General features: G+C 41.4%; 1 protein-coding gene and 1 non-coding gene across 2 annotated transcripts; both read left to right on the plus strand.

Moving 5' to 3' along the window:
- Positions 1-1,798: 1,798 nt before the first annotated feature.
- On the plus strand, positions 1,799-4,518 carry LOC136527675 (protein APEM9-like). The gene is made up of 7 exons (XM_066520467.1): positions 1,799-1,958; positions 2,119-2,199; positions 2,671-2,835; positions 3,068-3,145; positions 3,239-3,518; positions 3,884-4,149; positions 4,250-4,518. The coding sequence occupies exons 2-7, from the start codon at positions 2,144-2,146 to the stop codon at positions 4,380-4,382; spliced, it is 978 nt and encodes a 325-aa protein (XP_066376564.1). The 5' UTR covers positions 1,799-1,958; positions 2,119-2,143; the 3' UTR covers positions 4,383-4,518.
- Positions 4,519-7,026: 2,508 nt separating this feature from the next.
- On the plus strand, positions 7,027-7,098 carry TRNAH-GUG (transfer RNA histidin (anticodon GUG)). Its single transcript has one exon. It is a non-coding gene; the product is annotated as a tRNA-His (tRNA).
- The last annotated feature ends 19,411 nt before the right edge of the window (positions 7,099-26,509 follow it).

Consider the following 26,509-nt stretch of genomic DNA (forward strand, 5'->3'; position numbering starts at 1 on the left):
CAAGAAGAGCAAGGTCCTAGTGAGGTGTTTGTGATTTGAGAATCCAAGAGAGTAGCCTCACTAGCAAATCAAGAGTAGCGAAGTGTGCATCCATCTTCTCATTAGGCTTCGCGTGGTCAAGTGAGAGTTCGTGCTTGTTACTCTTGGTGATCGCCATCACCTAGACGGCTTGGTGGTGATTGGGAGTTTGGTGTTCACCCGGCGGAGCTTGTGGGTGACCCAACTCAAGTTGTGAGTGGCTTTGGGTGATTCGCCGCGACGGAGTGTCGAAGAATCAACCCGTAGAGAGCACTTGATCCTTGCGCGGATCAAGGGAGAGCTACACCCTCGCGTGGGTGCTCCAACGAGGACTAGTGGGGAGTGGCGACTCTCCGATACCTCGGCAAAACATCGCCGCGTTCCTTTCTCTCTCTATTTACTTTGAGCACTTACTTTGAGCATTTACTTTGAGCAATTCAATACTTGTTTTTACTTCCATAAGAATTGCTTGCTAGAGTAAGTTTGGAACTTAGGTTGAGAGGTTGTTGTGCATTAGTTTGATATAAACACTTTTCTAGGCACAAGGGGTTAATTGGGCTATCCGTAGGATTTGATTATTGCAAGAAAATTTAGAATTAGCCCAATTCACCCCCCTCTTGGGCATCTTGATCCTTTCACCAGTGAAATGCAATTTACCTATGTTTAGTTGCAGAGGCTCTTATGTGGGCTTGCACGATGATCAGAGTAGGCAAATGCAACATTAGGCGGTACATAAGATTTTTCCGTATTAGACATTATAAATTTGTATAAGTGGATGTGCGCACAAAAATAAAATATTTTTATATTCTTGACCTTTACTAGAAACATGAGACCCTTAATAAAACATATAAGGAGAAATAAAAAGTAAACAAACGGCCACAATTTTATCGAATGGGACTTGTCTACGTAGAACAACCAAACATGAAGGCATTGCATATGTTTACACTTTGGTTATGCTGCATAAAATTTAATGCAAACTAAGGCTAATACATGCATCTAATCAGACTCTATGTATGTATATATAAAAGTCAAAATGAATTCTAATTTTGAAATAGAGGAATTATTTTACAGAGAAAGAATACATTATTAGAAAGTAATAAATAAACTTTACAAAGAGAAGTTGAGCACTAGGATCAGAAACAAAACTCCCAAGGCCCTAGAAAAACACGGTATATATATACAAGAGAGAATTATCTATGAGCCACTAAAAAAATCAGTATTTCTTGTAAGGCACTCTCAAAATCAAAGTTCCTTATCTAGCATCGAGTTAAAATTTCCTTCCCGATGTGGCACTAGCATCCATTTCCTTCATTAGTGGTGTTGAGTAGCCACCAAAACGACCCAAATGCCCCTCTATATCAGAACTAGGATTTTTTTTGATAAAATATATCATAACTATGTAGTGTTAAATAAGGAAAGCATGAATGTTTTTTTGTGTCAAATAAAGAAAACATGAATGCCGTGGTTGTGAAATAAGGAAAAGAATAGTTTTGGTTTCAAAGGTGGTTTTGATTATGTATGTATTTTCTAAAAATAATAATATAATAGGTAAATCACTATAATTTATACCTATTTTTTTAATTTAGAAAATATGAAATTGGTACAATTTTTTAAAACTTATAATCTATCTTTTTAAAATCTACAACTGTAGTTTTAGTAATTCCTTCATTCGTGTTTATTTGAATAATTTGAAAAATAGAATTTTAAAATAAAAGAACTTGAATCTAAGGACCGTAAATGATTTTAATAAATAATAAATAAAATAGTCGTCAATTACAATCGACCTCCTTCACCCCTGCGACCTTTTCTTCTCCCGCTCCGTTGTCCGTTCCCCCAATCACCCACCCCTGCGGCCCTGCCTCACTCTCGTGGCCTCTCTTTCTCGCCGCACGCGCTCACGACTGGGCCGCCCAGGTCTTCGCCGGCGACGAGCGCCCCAGGTATGCCCACCCCTTCTCTTTCCTGCTCGAGACCGAGCACCCCAAACCCTAACTTAAGATATTTGGCTATTTGTATTCGGATCTGTTGTGATTGCAAAGATAATGCATGTATTATGCACGCCTACGAACTTCAATTCTCAACCTGAATGAACCACGACAGGTTCGCGCCCCTGCTCTCTGGAACCATGGGGACCTCTGCCCAGGAATCGCCTATCTGGAAGCAAATCGACGACGCCGAGTAGTAAGATCCCTCTTCCCTTCTGCTCCGTCCTTTACTTACTCCTGCCCACTATGTTTTCTATCCGTGTCGTCTCTTAGGGTAGCTAGTTTCCTGGCCTTGCTTATTACTAATTGATGAGTACTGGTTTTGTAATCGAATTACGTTGTCCTGAGTAGAAATCTGTTATGGGCATCTTGCTTCATTCAGTTTAGAACTGCAAGAGGAGGGAAAACATTCACACACAAAAAAAGAGAGGAGGGAAAGCACAGAAGCATAGTCTCTTTGTTTGATATGGTTGCTATGATTGCCGAATTTTTAGAACATCTTCGTTCCTGCCTGCTGATGATCGACGGAGCTGCAGAGTGCTTGCCATTATTTACAGTGCTTTTCATTGCATACCTGAATACCTCAATTTGCAAGGTCATGTTTTATCTGAAAAGCAAGAAGAATTGTCAACTGTTTCCTTACCCTGTTATCATCCTCATGTCTCAGCTATCTAGTCAGTGGATCGTTCGAGCAGGCAATGTTGGCTGCTTTATCCGTCGCTGATCAAATACGCACGGCCTCTTTGGAGAGCGCATGCGACCAGGACGAGCTCCTGGAGATGCTTGAATCGGCTGGGATGGTACTTGTGCAGGCACTAAAAGAACTCAGGAGGTAAATCCTTCTCAATTCCTATTTATTTTTTGTACCTATACTTCCTGCCAGAACCAAATTTGGTATATTGTTATGTGCTGTAATGAGACAAACTGTTGATAATCAAATTAGTGCCTAGATTTGCCAAATGGAAAGCATCACGTGCCTACATAGTGTAGAGATTCCCTGTGCTGAACATACGCAGAGCTCATGCCTATGTTTTTATCCTAACACACTATGCTAAATATTCCAGGACCCCTGAGATGTTTGTTCAGCTTAAGACGATGTTTGGTTCAGTGCCATCAGTACCTGCTAGAGTTTTCCTTACAGGGTAATTGCTACTCAGAAGTCTCATATACTTAGTATTATACGTAATATGTCCATCATTTTTCTGTATCAATGACCGTTATATTTCTCCTCATAGAGCTACCATTCAAATGGCAGCAGGATCTGTATCTGACCTCAGACCAATCTTTGAGGAGTACCTTGCCAATTGGAGATATACAAATGATGAGGTTTATGTTTTGGATGGAGGGCATGACAGCGCTTCAAATGGTTTTGTTGTTACATCTGTTATGTCAACTGGGCAGTATTTTCAGGTGGCAGAATTGTATACAGTAACATTCCTCTGTATTGTCTCTCAAGATAGGGAAACTGCTATCTCATGGGCAGAAAAAGCTGATCTGACTGAGCAAAGACGACAGGTATTTTTCTTGTAAACATTGGTTAATAACTCTTTCACAGCAAACTGAATCCAAATGTTCCATTATGCCAACTTAGGTCTATACCCAACTTAGGTCTATACCAGCTTGGGATCTTGTAGGTTTCCAGATAATTTTTATGCTAAACTAGTAGGACTCCTTATATTTCCAAAACCATTTCTTTTCTGAATGAATTACCACTACAGTATGCTTGTTTTTTCTCATTTTCAAATGATTTTCATGCTAAACTAGGACTCCTTATATTTCCAAAACCACTTGTTTCTGAATTCCCATTATTCTTGCTTTTCTCAGTAAGTTTTACTGTTGCATTCTTTTTTCATCAAGCTGTTTCTTTTTTTTTCCTACAGGACCTACTAAAAAAGCTTCATGCAATACGATTACCTTCAAAGATAGCCCCTGTGTGCGATGGGGTCAAAAAGGTCCTAGTGAAGTCCGCTCAATCATCCCAGCATGTTGCAAATCAATTTGATCCGTTGTTCTGGTGGTTTCATTCGATTCGCCTGAAGTTTGGAAAAATACATATTGTTCTACCAAGCGGTAAGTTAATGTTTCTGTTCACGCTGCTGTTCTCAGCCGTGTATGTGCTCCGAAGGAAAACTGCTGGCTTGAAGAGGTAAGAACTTCTCAGTTGACAATATGATCCAAGGCACCTTGTCTGTTTTCGTGCTTTAACAGTCAAAAGTGAACTTTTTGTGTATGAATCTGCTGAACAGGACTGTGTTCCAGCAAGCTTCTTCTCTACGACGAGCATTCGTTGATGCACTTCAGCTTGCGTTCTCTGTCCAGATGAACCCTCTAGCTGCTGTCCAACAAGTGCCACAAGCCCCTCGAGGAAGCTGGTTATGATGTAGTTCTTTATGCCACGATCTATGTAACATTATAAGTCAATTGAAATAAGTCAGATGACCAGATTCTGTGTCGTGGAAAATGTAAATACAACTGCGCTTAATGCAGCATGATAATGATCTGGGTTTTTTGTGTCCATTCCCACCTTGGAGGCCCAGGCTTATAGATTATTGGTTGATTTCTTGGGGCTTTTTGCTGCATCATCCGAGGTCTCAACCCTTAGTCATCAAAACTATTGTGCGCTGTTTGTTCATGTGGGTTTAGTTTGACCCAAGCTACCCCTAACAGCTCAGTTCATAATTGGACGATTTTATCGACTGGATGATTTCACTTTCACCATCAAGAAACCTTTCAGAAATCATTTGCAGTGATATATTAGTGTTAGTACCATAGCATAGGATGAGTTGTATCTTCAGCAATGGCTCAAAGAGTTGGAAAAACATGTGAATTCATAAATGAGATCACGAGATTCAGTGAATCCAAGAACACAATAATCATTTTTGTTGTGAACAACACTGATTTCTCTTCTTATTTTTTTGGTTACTCTAAAAGTGTTAAGCTGTGACATCGTGGCTGTTAACATCGGGACAGTTGTGTTGATTGTCCTTTGTAGGCTGAGGGTGATGGCTCCAATTACCAACGCATGGATATTAATTACTAATTATCGTAAACATATTGCACTGAGGATTTATTTACAAGAGTTGTGGTTTTGATTGGATAGGCCTGAAGCATCCACTTGTTCTGGATGTTGTTCTCATCTGCTTATCTCCTTGCCTTGATCTTGGCAAGATTGGAGCGGTGGAACCGGAGGCCATCCCTCTGAACTTATTTTAATTAATAAATAATTATAAAAGTAGATGCTGTTTTTGTGAAATTGTAAAACTAACATACTATTGGCAGTAGGAAAGCCGATAAGATACTTGTCGGCAGCCCAAATGTCGATAAGCCTAAGTGACAAAAAAATACCGATAAACCTACCTGGCATGGAAATCAGACAAGCCATAAACCAATCGGCAATTAAGAGGCCGACTGGCTCCAATCGGTAGTCCACATGCCGATTACCCCTATCGGCTTTTGGAGAGCTGACTGGGCTTATTGGCTACGCTGCCGATACTCCTGTGAAAAGCCTAAGAGCAGTCCCAATGGTGCATTGATGATGGTTTCTATCCTCATTAAATGACTTGCCACGTAGGCAAAACGCTGATATGGCAACGTAATTAATGAAGAAAGAGAGCAAAAATCATAGAAATAGTTTCTTCATGAAGAAATCAGGTCTACTCTTGACCCAATGCACCAAGAAACCATGAAATCGCCATTGGAGAGAAACCACCAGTTTCTAGAGAGCTCGTGTCGCACTCCCATTGGAGGAAGAAGATAGAGTTGGGAGAGAGAAAGAGAAAATAATTATTACTCATAGAAACCATGGGTTGAAAAGCAGTACTTTTTTGGTGCGGTATCATATGTTATAGAAACTACTAGTTTCTTTCATTGGGACTGCCCTAATGTAGCACGGACGTTGGAGATTAAGCTGTGAAGCCTAGTAGTGACTACTGTTGATTGAAAGAGACAAGAGCTGGCAATGACTTCTCTTGTCCACGGCTCCAAATACCATTCACTAGAAATTTGGTCAAAGGTAAACCATTTTAACTGGCACGTAACCTGTAGTCACATTCTTTTTTTAGAGATATAGTATATTTGATTAAAGTTGAACATATTTGACTTCTCGTCAAGTGAGAATGATACTCTTCGTGGGACGAATGGAGTATTTACTCTGAAAAGGATGTCATGTTATTTATTTTCCAAATTTTGTTAGGATATTTTCAGGTGGTCATCTAACACATTGAAGAGTCAACAAATATCAAATTTGACTAATGATGTTTATTTGGTATCACAATCATAAATATTTTTATATATATATTTGGTCAAACTAGTGTTTGACTTCTTAAAATACGAGACGTGCACTTATTTTTGGGACGAATGGAGTAATTAATACCACTAGATAAATCATTAAATATATTTTTATAAAAAAATTACTTTAAGAAATAAATATTGATAATATTTTGTACAAATTAGTCAAATTTAAGAAAGTTTGATTAGCATGTATCACAAAAATATTCTTTTTATGGGACGGGATTATGGAAACCGAGGAAGTATATACGGAGTAAATGAAATGATTAAATTATTAATAAAGTATATAAAAGTAGTATTTGTCGCCACAAGTAAACAATTCAGCCTTATCGGCCACGGGACAGCCGATATGTATGTCGGCCCAAAAAAGTTCGCCGTAGCCATGCTTAGATCTCCATGGCAGCACAAATCGGCAACCGGGGGCTGGTAAAAGCTCCTATCGGCTACTCAATAGCCGCCCGAGATAACTCAGTGATCCTGTGCCTGGCATTTCGGTATCGGTAGCACAAACTAACTCACAGTGATCCCACGTGGCCACGTGGACACTAGTAACATCATGTGCCTGTCTCTCAGCACTCAGCAGCATAACTTCAGTGATCCTGTGCCTGGTATTTTGGCAGCATACTGCATGGACACTAGTACTGTAACATACATGGAGGCAGATAATTGCGCGCATCGTACGTACTCTCTTTTATCTCTTATACTAGTATAAAAGTATCTGACGACTCACAACAATGTGGCTGTAGTTTAGTGGTGAGAATTCTACGTTGTGGCCGTAGAGACCTGGGCTCGAATCCCAGCAGCCACACATAAATTTTTAATTTTTGTTACCATTTTTTATTTTTCCTCTTTCAGTTATTTTTTTCTTTTTCCTCCTCACAGTCTTTTACTCTTTTTCTTTTTTTTTCTTTTTTCCTTTTCTCTCTTTTCCTCTCACAGTCCGTTCCGGTCTTTCCTCAGCCACCGCCGATGATCTCTCCGGCACGGCGGCACCGCAGCGGAGCCTGCAATGCGGCCGTGCTTCCGTCGTCTTTGGCGGTGGCGGTGTCCGTGGCTGCAGCTCAGCTCAATATCCGGAATGCCCCGCCCGGCCATTTTCGTTGCATGCTTTCACAACACAAAGTTGCATGCTTTCCTTATACAAGAATCATAATCCACTATCCTTCTTTTCTCGGACCATTCACTACTACAGATTCGCGCAGTAGGAACGGGGCCATTTTTACTGTAGGGGCGGCTGGGGTTGGGGGCGCCCCTATAGTGGGCGTCCTCGGTCCCCAGCAGCCCAGCCGCCCCTACAGATGGAACTGTAGGGGCGGCTGGTAACCTGAGCCGTCCCTACAGTTGGGGTGATCTGTAGGGGCGGCTCAATCACCAGTCGCCCCTGCAGTGACCATTTTGTAGGCGCGGCTGCCACTAGCCGCCCCTGCTATTTTACTGTAGGGGCGGTTGAATCACCAGCCGCCCCTACTGACGATGCACGAATAAATAGCAGCAGTCACCCCTTTTTTCACCTTGGGACATACTCTTCTACCAAAAAAAAGGTTGGAAGGCCTTTGGCTCCTCCTAAAAATTGCTCTACTAAGGGGGGAAGGTTTTGATCTCAAATCCTTTGATAAAGAGGCTCTAAAAGGTAAGGAAATGCTTCTACAACCCTTTATTTGAAGTTTAATTCGTTGGTTAATGAGTAATTTGATTTTTTTTGTTTTCTCTTGCTTTCATGAAGCTTGAGCTAGTTATGAGTGAAATTGGACTCTAATTTTCACTATACTAGGGTAATTAGGTAGGGAAGTAAGATTACACCATTTGTTAGTACATCTTTGTTGATTTTAGTGTAGTATTAGTGAAGTTTGATGCATGTGTCATGAAATCCTATATCTAGATCTAGATCTAGGATTTTGTTTTTTTTATTCTTTTTTAATTTTTTCTTTATGTGACTAGGGTTTGTATGTAGGTGAATGTGTAAGATTTTAATTGTTGCTAATGTGTAAAATATCCTCTACCATGGCTACTAATTATCATTTAATATTTATTTTGATTCCTTTCTATAATGCGTGTTTTTAATTAGTTATAGATAAATAGGCCATTAATGAATTATCCTCTACCATGAAATTGGAATGGAGTTTGCATGAAAGGTAGTGGATGAAATATTAAATGTTGCTAATTGTTTTCTTTGAAATTGTTTATTTGAACCTATCAATTTATATTTTAAAATATTTATGCATTAATAGTCAATTAATTAACTATCCTCTACTATCATGGTGCGTGTCTCAGGTATATACAATTATTCTCGAGTAATATTCTTTTTTGGTTGTTTTGTTTCTATAAGATGGACTACAGGAACTCTTGGATGTATGGTTCGTTAAGACACGACGCTCTTTTCTGTGATGAGGTGGACAAATTCATCAAAGCCACAGAGAAGCATACAGCGACGTTGAAAGAGAATAGTGACACAATTATTTGTCCATGCAAAGATTGCAAGAATCTTATTGCATTTCGAGATGTGAGTACCATCAAAGAACATCTGATTAGGAGAGGATTTGTTCCGGACTACACCGTGTGGATTCATCACGGTGAAAAGTGGTTGTTGATGACAGCGACGATGATCTAGCTGATGAAGCTGAAACCCAAGCATACTTGTCCCGATTCACAGACGATCTTGAGAAACAAATGGATCGTGACTATGGCAATCAACAAGGTGGTGGCTTTGGCAATGAACAAGGTGGTGATGATGTTGGTGGTGTCAGCAATGATGGCGAAGCACGTGAGGGGGATGTAGATGACGATGACAACTTGGACGAAATGCTTGGGGCCTTTGGACCAGAAATATTAGAAAAGAGCAAGAGAGGTCTAGAAAATCTTGAGAGGATGACAAAAGCATCGAAGAAGACTGTGTATGATGCTGAGAAGGGCTGTCCGACATACTTCACACTGCTACGTTTTGTGCTTGAGCTACTCATCCTGAAGGCTAAGTATGGCTGGTCGGACTGCAGTTTCAATGATCTGTTATGCCTCATGTCACGGTTGCTCCCACAGCCGAACACAGTTTCCGCCAACACATACCAAGCGAAGAAGGTTATAAGTCCACTCACATTGGGAGCTGAAAAAAATCTATGCATGCCCCAACCACTGTATCCTTTTTCGGCGTGGCACATCGTTCGAGACTTTAGATACATGTCCTAGGAGTGGGGCTAGTCGGTACAAGAACAATGACCTTCAAAGTAGGGTGGAAGCCTCCATAGGAAAGGGGAAGAAGGGTGGGAAGAAGGTGCTGCAAGAATCTTAGCCCTCAGAGGAAACTCCATTAGGCAACAATGCAAATAAGAGAAGAATTCCTGCCCTGCTTATGTGGTACTTGCCAGTGACCGACCGCTTGAGGCGTATGTTCCTAAACCCTAAGGAAGCTGCACTAATGACATGGTGGGATGATGAGTGCAAGGTGGATGATGATACGATCGCACACCCGGCCGATTGTAGCCAGTGGCAATTGTTCGATGCCAAGTACAAAGGAGAATTCAGTGATGACCCACGAAATGTACGGTTCGGCTTGAGCACCGATGGAATGAATCCCTTTAATGAGAGGATGACCGACCATAGCACATGACTAGTCATCTTGACCATGTACAACCTCCCAACATATTTGTGTTAGAAGAGGAAGTACCTTCTCCTCACCATTCTTATCTCCGACCCCAAACAACCAGGCATTGATATAGACATGTTCTTGGAGCCTCTGATGCAAGAAATGGAGAGGCTATGGAGGTATGGGGAGCCGATGTACGATGCGTTCCAGTGGGAGGACTTTATATGCAAAGCAATAATATTTGTTACTACCAATGATTACCCCACGTTGTTTGCCCTGTCTAGACAGTTCAAAGGCAAGACTAGATGCTTAGTCTGTTTGGATGGTACTAAATGGGTGTTCCTAAATGGATCTAGGAAGATAGTTTACATAAGGAACCGGCGCTTCTTAAAGACAGGTCACAAGTACCACGGCAAATTGTACCTAAGATACTATGGCAACATCTCGGAGGATGAACCCCCTCTAGAGAGATGTCGTAATAGGGAACATGTGTTCAGAATGGTCCAAAACATACACATCGTCTATGGAAAGAAGAATCCAAATGGAACAATTAGAGATAGAAGCACACCTCCCATCGAAGGCGTACCATTCAAGAAGCAATCGATCTTCTTTTAGTACCTGCCTTATTGGCCAGACTTGGAGGTCCCCCATGCCATTGATGCGATGCACGTGCAGAAGAATGTCTTTGAGAGTCTCATGGCTACCTTGATGGACACGGGCAAGTCAAAGGATGGTCTCAGATCATGAAAAGACATGGTGCAGCTGAACGTGATGCGAGAGCTTTGGTCGGTATAGCAAGATAATGGCAAGTACAGTCTTCTCGCGGCTAGCTTCAACCTAACCCTAGAGGAGAGGAGAGCTATATGCAATTTCCTTAGGGGGGTCAGAGTGCCGACTGGGTTTTCGGCGACCCCGAAGAAGCTAGTGTCGATGAAAGACCTATCATTAACATACTACAAGGCTCACAATTGTCATGTGATGCTGATAGTGTTCCTACCAATTGCAATCAGAGCTATAAAGCCAGAGTTCCTAAAGATGGCCATCACCCGCATGTGCTACTTCTTTTCGAAGATCTCATAGAAGACGATTCGCAGGCAAGAGCTGAGTGACCTACATGAATTCATGGTGGAGACCCAGAACCAGCTAGAGATGTGTTTACCTCCCGCTTTTTTGATATAATGGTACATCTCATGATTCACCTGGTTCATCAGATCGAGGCGTTGGGCCCTAGCTTCTTGCATGAAATGTGGTCCTACGAGCGGTTCATGTCGGTTCTAAGCCGATACGTGCATAACCGAACACACTTAGAGGGCTCCATGATAGAGGGTTATAATTCCAAAGAAGTCGTCGAGTGCTGCCAAGAGTGGCTAAAAGTATAGAGAGGGATTGGTAATCTCGATTCTCATCACAAGGGAAGGCTAGCTAGGAAGGGCATAAGTGGTAGGAAAGTGTTCCTCGACAATGATTATAGAGAGATGAGTCGGGCGCATTATAGTGTCTTGTAGAGTATGGCAGTGATGCAACCGTACATTGATGAACACATGGCTATCATTATGGCCGAGAGGAATGGCCATTCAGATGATTGGGTCATGAAACAGCATAAGCAACGCCTAACATCATGGTTGAAGGACCAGAACATACAGCCTGGAGAAACCATAGATTCTATTACCATCAGTCGGTTGGCGGCCGGGCCATCGAAACAGGTGATGTCTTGGAATGCTTATGACATCAATGGGTACACATACTATACCAACACAAAGGACAGGAAATCTATGAATCAGAACAGCGGCGTCCGAATAGAGGCTCTCGACGGAGTGGGGCGAAAGGTGCTGTACTTTGGCATAATTGAAGATATATGGGAACTTGACTATGGAAGGGATATAAAGGTGGCTCTATTTTGATGCCGCTGGATCAAGCAACATCAATTAAATGAGATTGGATAGAGAGTCGTCGACCTCTAGAATGTAGGCTACCAGGATGACCCTTGGGTGCTCGCTGAACGAGTCGCTCAAGTCTTCTATATGCCCGACTCACAAAGTAACCTCCCCCCAAAGAAGAAGACAAAGCACGTGGTGGCCTCTGAAAAACAACATATCATCGGAGTTGATGACGTAGACGATGTTGAAGCTTACAATAAGTGTGATGAGATGCCGCTATTCACAGACTTTTGTAAGAAGATCGAGGCTGTGAAAAAGAACCTGCCCAAAGATATATTGCCATGGGAACGAAAAGGTGTCAAGGGAAAAGTTGTCATGGTGGGCTAGCTAGTTTATGTAAGTGTGTCAGTGTTCATAAGACTACATTCATGTATGTGTGTGTGAGACTACATTTATGTATGTGTGTGAGACTACATTCATGTATGTGTGTGTGAGACTACATTCATGTATGTTTGTGTGAACAATGTGTACTAAGAATTTAACAAATTATGCAATTACCAAAATAAAAGTTGTAGATCTCCATGAGTTATTCAACTTTGGTATTCATTACTTTTTCAGTTGAAATAATTTGGGGGTCCAAATTTCGGTTCGAACTTGTCATTTTTTTCAAATTTCAAATTTGAAAGGTTCAAATTTTGTCAAATGATAAGATGACTAAAATAAAAGTTGTAGATCTTGATGAGTTGAACAACTTTTGTATTCATCACTTTTACATCTGAAATCATTTAGGGTTTGAAAATTTGGTTTGAACTTGTCAAATTCCAAATTTCAAATTTTAAAATGTGTAAAACATTGTCACATCCAAATTTGATCAAACTTAAATGCTGAAGCATGATTTTAAAAATTTTTAGGAAAAAAACCCATCACATTTGGAGTTAGTATGAGGGAGAACAACTAGTTACAAAGTTTACCCACAGATTAAAAAGAGAAATCACACTGTTCTAGATGATCCTTACATGATCATAGTGAATAGTGTGATTTCTTTTTTTAATCTGTGGATAACTTTGTAACTAGTTTTTCTTTCTCATACTAACTCCAAATCTAATGATTTTTTTCCTAAAATTTTCTAAAATAATTCTCTATCAATTTATTTTATTGGTTTTTGTCAATATATACATATGAAAAGTATGAGCAATTTAAATTTTGAATATCAAAAAATGCAACTTCAGACAAGATTTTGGTACCCCAAATGATTTCAGCTGAAAAAATGATAAATACCAAAGTTGAATAACTCATCAAGATCTACAACTTTTGTATTGGTCATTTCTTCATATGATAAAGTGGTAATGACATTGTTCACAAATGTGACACATCTCTCATAAGGTTTTATAAACTATATGAGACATGTGTAAGATTAGTGAACAATGTGGACTAAGAATTTGTCAAATTAAAAAATGACCAAAATAAAAGTTGTAGATATTCATGAATTGAACAACTTTAGTATTCATCACTTTTTATGTTGAAATCAATTTGGGTCTCAAATTTTGGTTCGAACTTGTCATTTTTTTCAAATTTCAAATTTGAAAGGTTCAAATTTTGTCAAATGATAAGTTGACCAAAATAAAAGTTGTAGATATTAATGAGATGAACAACTTTGGTATTCATCACTTTTTATGTTAAAATCATTTTGGGTCTCAAATTTTGGTTTGAACTTGTCATTTTTTGAAATTTCAAATTTGAAAGGTTCAAATTTTCTCAAATGACAAGTTGACCAAAATAAAAGTTGTAGATATTAATGAGTTGAACAACTTTGGTATTCATCACTTTTTATGTTGAAATCATTTTGGGTCTCAAATTTTGGTTCAAACTTGTCATTTTTTTAAATTTCAAATTTGAAAGGTTCAAATTTTGTCAAATGACAAGTTGACCAAAATAAAAGTTGTAGATATTAATGAGTTGAACAACTTTGGTATTCATCACTTTTTATGTTGAAATCATTTTGGGTCTCAAATTTTTGTTCGAACTTATCATTTTTTGAAATTTCAAATTTGAAATGTTCAAATTTTGTCAAATGACAAGATGACCAAAATAAAAGTTGTAAATCTTTATGACCTCTACAACTTTGATTTTCATTTGAGGTCATTTGGTGTCTCAAAATTATTTTAGTAGTAGTTTTGATTTTAATTTTTTAAAATTTAATTTTTTCCCCATTTTGATTTAGATTTTTGAAAAAAAAATAACTGTAGGGGCGGTTTATAACCTCAGCCGCCTCTACAGTTTCTCTGTAGGGGCGGCTTATAACCTCAGCCACCCCTACAGTTTCTCTGTAGGGGTGGCTTATAACGTCAGCCGCCCCTACAGTGCTATGAGGTATATCAATGTCGTCGTTGTGGCCACCCGTTGAGTGTTGGGCGAAATCTCCTGTGGACGCCGTCAGGCTATCCAATTCCTTCGCGGCTAGGGTTCCCGACACATCTTCGGCGGCTGGCCCCCCTCCCTCTCCCTCTCCGCTCTTCGGCGACCGCCTTATCCTTGAGCCAGACCAGCGGCGGCCGGAACTGGGAGCCCCGTCGCCGGCCATGCCCCACCGCTCGCGCGCGTCGAGCGCCATCTCGTCGTCGTTGAGCCTCCGCTTGGCGCCCACCTCCGCTTCCACTACCGGGAGTCCTCCCCTCGTGCCGCCGACACCGGCGGGTAGGATCCCCGCTCGACCCGCAGATCCGGCCGTGGCTCTTGTTATCAGATCCGCGTTCGCCATCAGATCCGCGTGTTTGGAAGCGACGACGGCAGGCGACAACAGGCGAACGATGACCTGGTGGAGGTCTTGCGAGTCGAGGGTACATCCGAGTAGGTTCTCATTTCCATTTTTATTGGTCTTACCTCTATGTCTTCTCCCCCCAAATCGATCTGTATCTTGCTCTCCATCTCAAATCTAACCCACGAAATTCTTGGCAGTTTGAGCTTGTCATCCACCTCCGTGTGGAACAGAGACAGTTTCCACCATACGAATCCTTCTCTTTATAGTAAGCATTGCTTCGTTACCTATCTAATTTATGGTAAAGATTTGAATTTCTTTTCCATTTGCCCTATTTGGTGAATGATTGAGACGTAATATTTGGGAAAATAGTTCTATACAAAAATTGATCCCATATATTTTCAGTAGCATATTCTAAAACCACTCTGTGACCTTTGCAGCTTACACAAGGGTTACGAGTCATCCGACAAATTGTCATTTGAGTTTTTGCACTTTGCATTGCACTAGGTCAGTTATGTTTGCATTGCACTAGGTGAGTTATATATGTTTGCCCTCATCACTGTGATGATCGGGGGTTCCAGAAGACATAAAAGTTTCCCAGACCTTTGAAGTGTTGCTTCTTCCTATCTTTATTGACTGACTTTCATTGGATCAGTGATTTGACACTCATAGTTGCAACTATGTGCTGCTCTTGTTATTGCTACATCAGTACTGTTCTGTATAAACTCTCACGTTAGTTGTGATACAAAATAGATTCTGCAATTTGCCTTGCATCATTTTACAGTTACGATGCCTCAAATGCATTATGGTCTTGCAATATTATTGCGCACCTGTGTCTTTGTCTTGGATACAATTAATTGACTTTCACTTGATAATATGCAGGGGTACCGGTATGAGTTGTGGTGTCTTGCGCGTGCATCTAGAGTAAGATATTGTGTGGTAGGCACTTGCTCTCTTGTTTATGTACTATGTACTTAGAATGATGGCTTTCCTAGCATAATACAAACAAACTGGAGTTGTAGACGACATTACGTGTTCTGAAAGTATGGATTTAATTAACATCGCGAATCAGATGGTAATATATTGTTTGCATGATGAGCTACCTTTTTAGGCTATTCTTGGTATCTATCAAAGGATTAACTAAGTAAACTTACAAGATAGAGCCTCACCTAAACAAAGTTACAAAAGTTCTTTTAATTCAACAAGTAGGACAAATTGGAACTCATGACTATGTCCTGCATGATCCTTTTGTCAAGAGCATCTATAGGAAATAATGGAAACTTTATTTTGCTTTGAACAGTTCAGAACAGTAAATCATCCATTAGAAAGTGATTTCTTTTATACTTCCTCTTTTATGTTTTAGCTTTTTTGTGATACAGAAGTGGACCATTGTAGGGATATGTAAGTAATATGTAAGTCAGATCTAATCTGTATGGAGCTCATTGACCCGAAACACTAATGGGGTCAGATGTTCGCATTCTTATTTTAAACAAACTTGTATTTCATAGGTTATAAATCTTTAGTAGTTCAGTTACTGTATTGAATTTTGGGGTTGTCGGAATAATAACACAACTGTGCTTTTTCTATTCAAGCACTACTCTGTCAACTATCAGTTACAATTGCCCTCTCATTGGCTTTTTCTTCAATGATGATAGATTTGAAGATCTTGTAAGGAGATTTGAGAAGCCAGAGAGGCATAATCATTGGGATTCCCCTCTTTTTGAATTGTTTCCATCTAGAGGTAAACAAACTTGCTTCTTTTGTTATTATTATTTGTAATTTCTTCACATGATCTTGTATGAGTTATCCCCATTGTCTGCTGTTAATTTCTCATAAATCCTTTTCTAGATTTGCATATGTCCTCAAATTTTATAGCCGCTTCACTGCCCTGTTTTAGAGTCTTTAACTATGCGATTGTTTGTTTCCTTCATAACATGTTTCTTGACTGTTCCTATCTTAATGTGTTCTAAAGTTGGTTCAGAGCATCATATGAGTTCCATTATAACATAACCATTACTACTTATGTTAGTAGTGATGAAAGACACTATAGTCTTTAGGACTAGCAAATAGCAAACATGTATGGCCATACCAATTGTTTTTAATTTTTTTAGTTATTTTAAGATATGTTGTTTGAACTCAGTATTCATGACTTGTGATCGAGACTGATAAGGTAGACAGTCATGTGTATTGTGGTTGGAATCTGACTAGCAGTAGAGACAATTATTGGTTTCTTGTTATCTTTGTTCTTTCTGTGCATTTTGATTGACTGGCTTCCAAACTGGCTTCCAAACAAAATATAGGCAAAAAAGAACAGGTTACGACATTATGTTCTCTACTACTTCTATTCTAAACATGAGACTCACTTCCAAACTAGTCCCTGTTCAGAGGAGTTGCCGCTTAGGCTCTTACATGCTAAAGCTAGTCGGAAAATAGGGAAATAATTTGGCTATGAAGATGCAAGAATATGCAAGTGGTTCTTTACTGATACAGCAGGGTATCTCAACCAAAAAGAAACTAGTTCAAAAGACAGAAATAGAAACATTGTAATGTACTTGAGGCAAATATAGTGAACTTACAAGACCAGTGAAAAATTGGACTACTACATCGCCTGAGCGAACAGCCTTATATTGCATCCATGTTCGCCTCAAAGCCATCCGCCACTTGAAGTTGTTTCCAGTAGAGAAAGCACCAACCAGCAGAAAAGTTTGCTTCTTTGGCAGAGGTGGGGCCTTCAAAACCGCAACACTAGCCATGTCTATATCTTCTGAAACCGGTAACCCATTAGCCAAGAATGACAAGAGCTCCAAATCACCAGAAACCTTGACTTCTGCTATCAACCATGGCTCCGACCTCTATAAAAAACCTAATAGCTTTCACAATTATGTAACACTCAATTACTCACAAAAAGTGAAGTATGCAGTCTTATTGTTTTGCAAAAGTTCACCTCTCTATAGGCAAATGATGTCTCATGCCGCCCATTTACTGTCATATGGAACCCCTCTACACCAGCCCACGGTATTACTGTAAAAGGTTCTCCTTCAACAATTGAGAAACCACCACTTAATTAAACACGTCCTTTTGGATTCTGCCAATCTTCAGGTTGGTTCCCAATAACATTTACCACAGTATTGTTATTCTCCTGGATGATCCTCTCACCCACTTTCTCATTGCAACAAACAAGGCCATCCACTGGACTGGTCAAACTCAGAAGATAGAATGTCTTTTATCAGTACGAGTAGAGGTTATAAATAAAACAAGAAGTGTTTAGGAACTATTTAGTTGTCAACAACAAGATACTAAAGAACATGATAAAGGATACTAGAACAAAAGCATACGATCAATTACTGAAAAATGGAGAACCTATTGTAAATGGATTTTGCAGGCAGTAGTTGGCATCACTAGGATTATCTAACACATCAAAGTTTGAATTGCAAATATTTTTGAAGGAACTCACTTATATAAAAATACTAATAAGCACCATTAAATTCCAATAAAAGTATAAATTCTTCATGAATGCTATTTTTTTATAAATGCACCAAAAAACAAGAAACGGTGAAAATTTGCAGTTCACAGCTTCATGTCCAGTTTTGCAACATTCCCCTAGGACTACAGTAGACCTCTGTAACAGTTAACAGCTCACCATGTTAGTCGACTGTCATTAGAAGCTAATCATGATTACCTTGCCATGGGATACCACATGCTTGCAATGGACCTAGCACATGGAGAATCTAATAACATATTTTTCTTGGTCACAGTAGCATATGCATGTTATTATAGTGATCTACACAGCATTACTCACAAGTGTCACATCACATTACCTATCAAAAGTGAGTGTTAACTGCACTCTGTAGTTAATCATAATAACAAAAGCCATCCACAATGGAGGATGATATCAGCAAATAGGTCCACATTATCACCTTGTGTAGTTGACGTTTAATCACTAGCAGATGTGCCTTAAGTAAGTTTACCTATTTCTCATTCATCAAATGATTGACTGGCTAAGTGCACAAGGTAATTGTGGTAGGACTACATTAAGGTGCATACAGGAGCCAGGTTGTAGTTTTAGTCACTGGTAATCGTCTTTTTTACTTTCCATTTGGCATGAAGTGCAATTCATGAGAAACATTGAAGTGCCAGTGGATTCTTAAAAAAAGTTCAGTTTCATTTCTTACAGTTACAGCATACAAGTACTACTATTACTACCAGTACTACTACTACCAGTACTACTACTACAAGCTACTACCAGTACTACTACAAGTACTACTACAAGTACTACTACCAGTACTACTACTACTACTTGTACTACTAGTACTACTACTTCTACCACTAGCACTACTACTTCTACTAGTAGTACTAGTAGTACTACTACTACTAGTAGTACTAGTACTACTACTTGTACTACTAGTACTACTACTTCTACCACTAGTACTACTACTTCTATTACTTATACTACTTTTTTTCTTGCGTATCTTAGAACAAGGCATGAAATGTCGTGAACATCAAAGAGTGCATCCCGATGCCCCATGAATGATGAGCAACCATCCCAAGGAGAGCAAGAACTAGATGACCAGCTTACTCAGGAGCAGTTCGATAATGAGTTAGAAAATGGTCTAGAAGTGATGCTTACTCAGGAGGACCTTATCGATGATGATGATCCAGTGGGGGGAGCCTAGGGAAGAGAAGGCGGAGAGGATGCCCAAGGTGAAGAAGGAGATGATGATGACGACACCTCATCAGGGGGATATGTAAGTCTTGAGGATCCTTTCCCACAAGAACCAAGATGGAGGCCAACGGAGGACGAGTTGGACAAGGATTTTAATCCGAATGATGAGGTATGGTTAAAGCCTTAGTAGCTTGTAAATTTGGCTAATGCTATGGCTTTATGTTACCTCTGCTAACACTTTTGACCTGTCAGATACACAGGTCATCCCTACTCAACCTCTGAAAAGACGACATCGGCCTCCGGCTCGTCTTGCCGGACAATACGTAGTAGGGCAAAGGAGATCAGAGGAAGGAGCCATAGGTACTCACAATGAGGCCTCCGCTCCACAACCTCAGGACACAACCACGACTGAGACTGCCCAGCCAAAGAGGAAACGAGGGGGATTAGAAAGCCAAACCAATATCACGACAAGGCATGCTATGTGATAACAGAGGTCGGACCAGATGGGCAGATCCTTGAGCCATATACATACAGGGCGAAATTCCGTAATCACATCAGGTTTGTAGTTAGAGATAAGTTGTACCCAGCTATCCGTAGCTGGAATCTGGTACCTATGAGCCAAAAGGTAGACCTATGGGAGAAGCTAAAGCAGAACTTTAGGTTTCTGGAGGGAACACATGAGTTGGTATAACAAAATGCTTTTAAGATAATGGGGCAGAGCTTCCGACGTTGGCAGTCAGATCTGAACAAGAACTTTATCCAACAGAAGTTAACTCCTTTCCACGAGTATGGCAACATAACTCCTAGTCAATGGAAGGAGCTCATGGCTAAGAAGACTTCAGAGGCATCATTGTCCCTCAGTGCCCGTAACAGCGAGCAGGCGAAGAAGAACCAACACTACCCTCGTCTAGGCCCTAGTGGCTACGCTGGCAAGCAAGAGGTCTTTAGGAAGATGGACGTAGAGGCCGAAGCTGCTGGGAATACGGAAGTGCCAAAGTTGAAGCCACACCTTAAACAGTGGATATACGCGAGGAGTGTCGATTCATCCGGTAGTAGCCTCAAGTTTGCTAAGCCGGAGACCGGAGAGGTAGTATCAAAAATACTAAAACTTGCTGAAGACAAGGAGAAGGGCGCATTCAACCCTTCCAGAGAGAGGGACGAGCTTACCGTTGCCTTGGGAAACCCTGAGCACACAGGACGCACTAGGGGGCTAGGGAAGAGGATGTCCTGGAAGCACGGATTCGTAGAGGAGAGGCACATGTACAAGAAACATGGCAGAGACCGAGAGTCTAATCTTGAGCGCCAAGTGAAGGCTCTAGTTGAAAAGATGTTGGTGGAGAAAGGACTATCTATGATGGAGCCACAGACACCAATGGGGCTGCCCAGAGAACTAGTGATAGTTGGCAGCCCTCCAGATGTTCCCAGCAGTCAAGGTTCCAATGCAACCGAAACCCCTGTCGATTGCATACGGGCGCCAACCAGTTGTAAATTGGTGGTTCTGATGGGCAGGCAAAACGTGATCATTGAGGTGGCAATGGGCGTGGCACATCCTCTGGGCGGCACGTGGCACAATAGGGACATCCCGCAGGATTACACTCGGGTCGAGGTGCATACCGTGAAGCCTGAGTTCATGACTTAGAAGATAGAACACCCTACTCCCGAGGGGCTCGTGTTACTCGGAGACGTCATGAACCAGTTCATCCTCTGGCATAGACGGGACATTGTATTGACCAAGTCTTTGCCAACTCTAACTGAAGTTCATCCTCGGGAGCGACCCATTGAGGACGGGGAGGTATACTCATCGGCCCATGACCATGACCACCACATGCTAGAGACTTCTCCACCTTATACTGAGCAAGGGCATGATGACATGCCACATCCTTCTCCACCTTGTATCGAGCATGGGCATGATGACATGCCACGTCCTTCTCTAGCTCGTACCGAGCAAAGGCATGATGAGATGCAACATTCTTATCAACAAGCGCAGCCGATACATGAACAACAAGTGTCTCATAAACAGCAATTGCCTCGTGAACAGCCGATACATGAAGAACAAGTGGCCCCTGGAGCAGGTGATGCACAAGTTGACAAGGACATGCCCGAATGGGAAGCTCGAAACAAAATCCCAATCAAGATAAGGCCATCGTATGTGGGCATTAATGACATCTCGTCGGTGCACAAGTGGATGGCTCATGACTAGTTCAAGCCTAAGAACCAAGTAAAAGAATTCAGAGCACCAGCTTCTGAGGAGGGCACCACTGAGGAGGGCACCACTAGCAAACTACATAAAGGGTTTAACAAGTATCCAGCTGTTGATAACCTCAAATGGTCAGATGATTGCCCGGATAAATATGAAAAAGGCAAGAACTTCCTACCAAACCGAGTCCTACAGTGCTTGCTACGTGGAATGAGAAAGTTCCATGATTAGTACTTGCGTGCTCAGATAACAGAACTAGAAATCTTACAAGCATGGATCCCTGCCGGCACATTTGGAGCCCCAGGTGGGCAAATTGCCATTGAGTTTAAGGATATCCAGGCATGCTTCCACCTCGGACGAATGGAAATGAATCTGATTCATATATGGTGCCTGTAAGTCCTTGCCCTCTCGATATGATATGAATGTAATCTTTTAATTTTGTTGTAACTAATCCGCGCTGTGATTTGTAGAATGCAAGCGGACTTTGTGAAAAAGAGGCCAGCTCTGAAACACGGGTATATAGACCCTTCACCTATAGCATCAACAAATTTTAATTACCCTAAAGAGTGGAAATTAGATTGCAAAGAACTAGGAGCTGGAAAGACACTTAAGAAGAAAGAGTACATTAGGAACAAGAAAATATTGGAAGAGTCCCTCAAGGTTGCGGCATATATTGCCCTATGTTTTAAAAATCTCCAACAACACGATGATATATGGATACCATACCACTTCAAGTAAGTTCGACTGTATACTTAGCTTTGTTCAAATTACTTTGTTCGATGCAAAAGAGCTTATGTGTTCCTTCTATGACTAAATTCATACAACGATCACTGGATTTGCATAAGCGTCTGGCTCTCACATAGCATGGCATGGGTCTTTGATTCAGCGGATTTTCCAGTCGAGACATACAAAGACTTCATAATGATTGTCAAGACGTATACATATTGACAATCCTCATTTTAGCTACTATGTTTGTATACATACTTATAAGGTTCAATGTGGGATACTAACAAGTTGCATTTGCTAAAACCATTGAAACAGGGCATTCAGACACTATGTCCAGAAACATAAGGGGAGGCATCATCCAAATAGGAAGGAAAAGTTGTATGTCAAAACTCTATGTGCGGTAAGTGTCATTTACTTTGGTACTCCATATATTACGTGTCTGTCAATAACATTACTTAACATCTCCATATGCAAAACACACAGTGCCCCAAGTAGAAGCCTGGGAGTCTACATTGTAGATACTACACATGTATTATGATGAGTACCATCGGTGGCTACAACAGAAACCCTAATCTGGTAAGTTTGAACCTCTTCGCTCGTAGTATGAAAAGTTCGCATATGTTGTGATATAGTAAACCTAAACTTGTTTTCTTGTAGTTGGAGAAAGATAAAGACACGAGAAGGAACCCATACAAGGATGATGAGCTCTTAGAGATGGCCGACGGCCTTTGCAACTTTATAATGGACCAGATTGTGTATCATAAAGGCACTTACCATCATCTTCTTTCTGACTTAGGTAGTAATCCTCTGTATCAACACCTTCAGGAGACTGATAGGTTAGCCCTAGGTCGTTGATGACAATGTGGACTTGTGGTATGATTTGGATCAGACTTTGGAACGGTTTGGACTTTGTTATAATGATGGACTTCATAATGGACTATGTTGTAATGATGGACTTTTATGAATTATGATTTGTGATGATGGTCTTGTGTTTGTGGATGTATATATGTATATTTGTGGCGGTCAGACTTGAATTTGAATTATTTTTTTTTTTGCTGGAAAATCCACTGTAGGGGCGGTTCTTGATTGAACCGCCCTTACAAATACACACAGCAGGGGCGGCTGGTGATACAGCCGCCCTTACAGAAGTCCACTACAGGGGCGGCTGATATTACCAGCCGCCCTTACAGAGGTAACTATAGGGGTGGCTGAAAACACCAGCTGCCCCCTACAGAGGGCACTGCAGGGGTGGTTAGAAAACCGCCCCTACAGAGGCACCCTCTGTAGGAACACCCTGGGAAGGGCGGCTAACGTAGCCGCCCCTATAGTAACATTCTGTAGTAGTGATTACTATTTATAAATTATTATGATCTTGTTTTTATTCTATAAATTCTCCCTCTTTGAAATCAAACACCGAAAAGAAAGACATTAGTAGCATAAGAGAGGGTCAAATTTTGTGATCCTTTATATGTGGAGAGAAATAGATCATAAAACTTGACTCTCACATTACATAGACTAAGCTCCTTTTAAATTTATGCATACATATGGTGAAAGATGAAGTATATGCATAATTGGCAAATTAATGTACAAGGAAGTTTTACCTATATAATGCATGGAGAAAGCATATAAGAGCCAAAAAGAAATCAACATGATGATATTGATTTAGGAATACCACATGTAGAAACCAATTTGATTGACACCGCTTGAAATAGATGATGGATATTTGAAGTATGATGCTTATCTCTGGAAACTCCATTTACCTTGCAATGATACTACTACACACATGGTAAGCTTGAAATAGTGTTAGTCTCAAAGCATCCAACTTATAGAGTAACCTCCTCTTAAATTTGTGCATACAAGCATGAAATACTTGTAGAAGACATGCACACTAATTTTAGAATCAAAGATACCACTTGAAAGATGATATCACATGATTGTGAGAATCATTTTCAAAAGCGATAATCAGGAGAAATTATCTACAATTTAAACTTTGACATATATTAGATAAACAATTGTAAAATAAGATGTGCCATGCTCCTAAGCAATTTAAACCATGTAAGTTTGCTCCAATGGTAAGAGTGATACCAAGCAAGCCTACCATAAGATATACCTAGTGTGTGCATGACAAAAGATTAAACATGCAAATGCAAATCTAGGCACGAAAAGGAACTAGATGCTAATTGAGATTGTAAGACGGCAGGCGCAAAGGCGAGGCGGTGCGGAGCTCGACGCAAGGCGAGCGCGAGCCTAGGGTGCATGGTGTGGCCGAGGCGCGGGAAATAGGAGGAGACACGGTGGCTCGGGCGCGCTGCGCGTGCAGAGGCAGCGAGGGCGCGGGACATTGGAGCTTCGTGCACTCACGAGGGGGGAAAGGGAAAGGCGACGAGCGGCAGCGGTGCTCGCACTCGAGGCTCGTGACCATGGTGGTGGGGCGCTACGGCTTGGAAGGAGCAGCGCTGAGGAAGCAGTCGGTCCGGCGTGGGGTGGTGCACGGCCACGACCGGGCATGGTTGCGCTCGCAAGGAGGAAAGAGAATGGCGCCGGTGTAGGATACAGTCGGAGGCAAGGAAGAACGGGCCAAATGCAACTGCGCCGGCTCGGCTGCTGGTGCTGTAAAAATGTGTTGGCTGCTGGTGCTCAAAAAGGTGGGCCGCTGCAGGACAGCTGGTGCTCCCATTAAAATTTTTGGACAAGACCACCCATTGTCACTACCAAGAGAGAGCGCACGAGCAGCACAAGCAGCAGTGCAGCAAAAGGACAGAGAGAGAGAAAAGAGTGCACAGGCAGGCGCAACATGCAGTGGCACAAGCTAGCTCGGTCCTCTCCACTTGAACATGAACGCAGAGCAGACAACAGAGGCAGGCAAGGATAAGACTGAGGCAGGCAGCAGAGACAGCACGATAAGGTCAATAGTTCAATGGAACAACGGAGGAAGCGGCTATTCATCGGTGTATGGCAGAGAGAGGACACGGCGTGGGCAGGGGCAGAACCACGTGCACCAATTTTAGACGTCCAGCACAGTGGACCAGTACAGATGCGATTGGATGGGAGGCTTCGCAATGCAGAGAAATGCAGAGCCACGATGAGAACGAGACGGTGAATAATTGCCATGCAATGAGTACGCTATACATCAGGAAAAATAAACGGAGCTGCTGCGCTCTCTCCCTCGTCAGTTCGTGCTTATCAAAATAAACCCGTGGGTATAGATATATATATCGTTCTATTTATTAATGGATTTTATTTTATTTATAAAAGTTGTTTTTTATGCTTAATTTAACCGAACAAACTGCTCACTAGAATCGTCGTTCGACATTCCTAAATTTCTTTACACACTGAGTAATTTAACTTGGGCGTTTATTCGAGTCAAAAAAAAAATTAAGTCACACATGATTCACTTATCACGTCGAGTACGTTTTAAATAAAAAATCTGAGAAACTCGTTTCAAAAATTTTACTTGGGCCTAAATCACGGTGTTAAACAAGATCGTAACACCAAGGGTGTTACAACGGCCACACCACAAACACGGTTGGTGTGATCTCGCAAGACTACAAGCCCCTCTAATATACAGCAATAGTGCACGCAAGCACCGAGTGATAAGAAGTGTGCAAACCTCACTAAACACTAGGTCTAAACCTAGAGTAAGTGCATAAGCTGTGGTCTAATCAACCTAAGCACTTTGCAAAGCACCTACGGTAATCACCTAATGAATCACTAAGCACTATGCAAGTGGAGATCACTAAAATGGTGTATCAACACCCTTAGTATGTTTCCTCAGCTCTCCACACCTCAAATAGCCGATTGAGAGGTCTATTTATAAGCTCCAAGTCGAGACTAGCCGTTGGAGGCAAAAACCAAGCTTTCAGCTAGCGACCGAACGCGGGTCACGCCTTGATTGGACGCGTCCAGCCCTCCCAACCATTGGAGCACGCACGTTGATCGGACTCTAGGCCGAGTCCGGTCTCACTCGATCGAACGCGTCCGGTCGCGCTAGTGCTGCTCTAGAACCTTTCTAGACATGATAGGATGCTACTTCTTGGTGCATCCGGTCATCCTATCATCGTGTCCGGTCACGCTAAGAACGTTGCCGTAACAATGAACAATGTCACTTGTGCGTCTGGTCACTGCTTTGCTCAGTGTCCGGTCATCGCGTCGGTCACTGCGGTTGCATGGGCAATGATCGGACACGTCCGGTGCCTTCGTGGCAGCGTCCGATCGTCTCTGCCGAGCTCCTTCTTTATTCGTTTCTTCGCAATCCTTGCGTCCATCTTGGTTTCCATCTTCGTGCTTGGACTTTGCTTGATATCTTGAGTCTTCTCTTGTGCTTCTAGGGTCTTGCTTATGGTGTTGATCGTCGGATCATCATGTCTGTAACACTTCTGGTGTTACGAGCTCGCTAAGCACTGAGATTATGGCCTAAGAGATAG

Source organism: Miscanthus floridulus, chromosome 19 (genome assembly GCF_019320115.1).
Source record: "Miscanthus floridulus cultivar M001 chromosome 19, ASM1932011v1, whole genome shotgun sequence".
Classification (NCBI taxonomy): Eukaryota; Viridiplantae; Streptophyta; class Magnoliopsida; order Poales; family Poaceae; genus Miscanthus; species Miscanthus floridulus.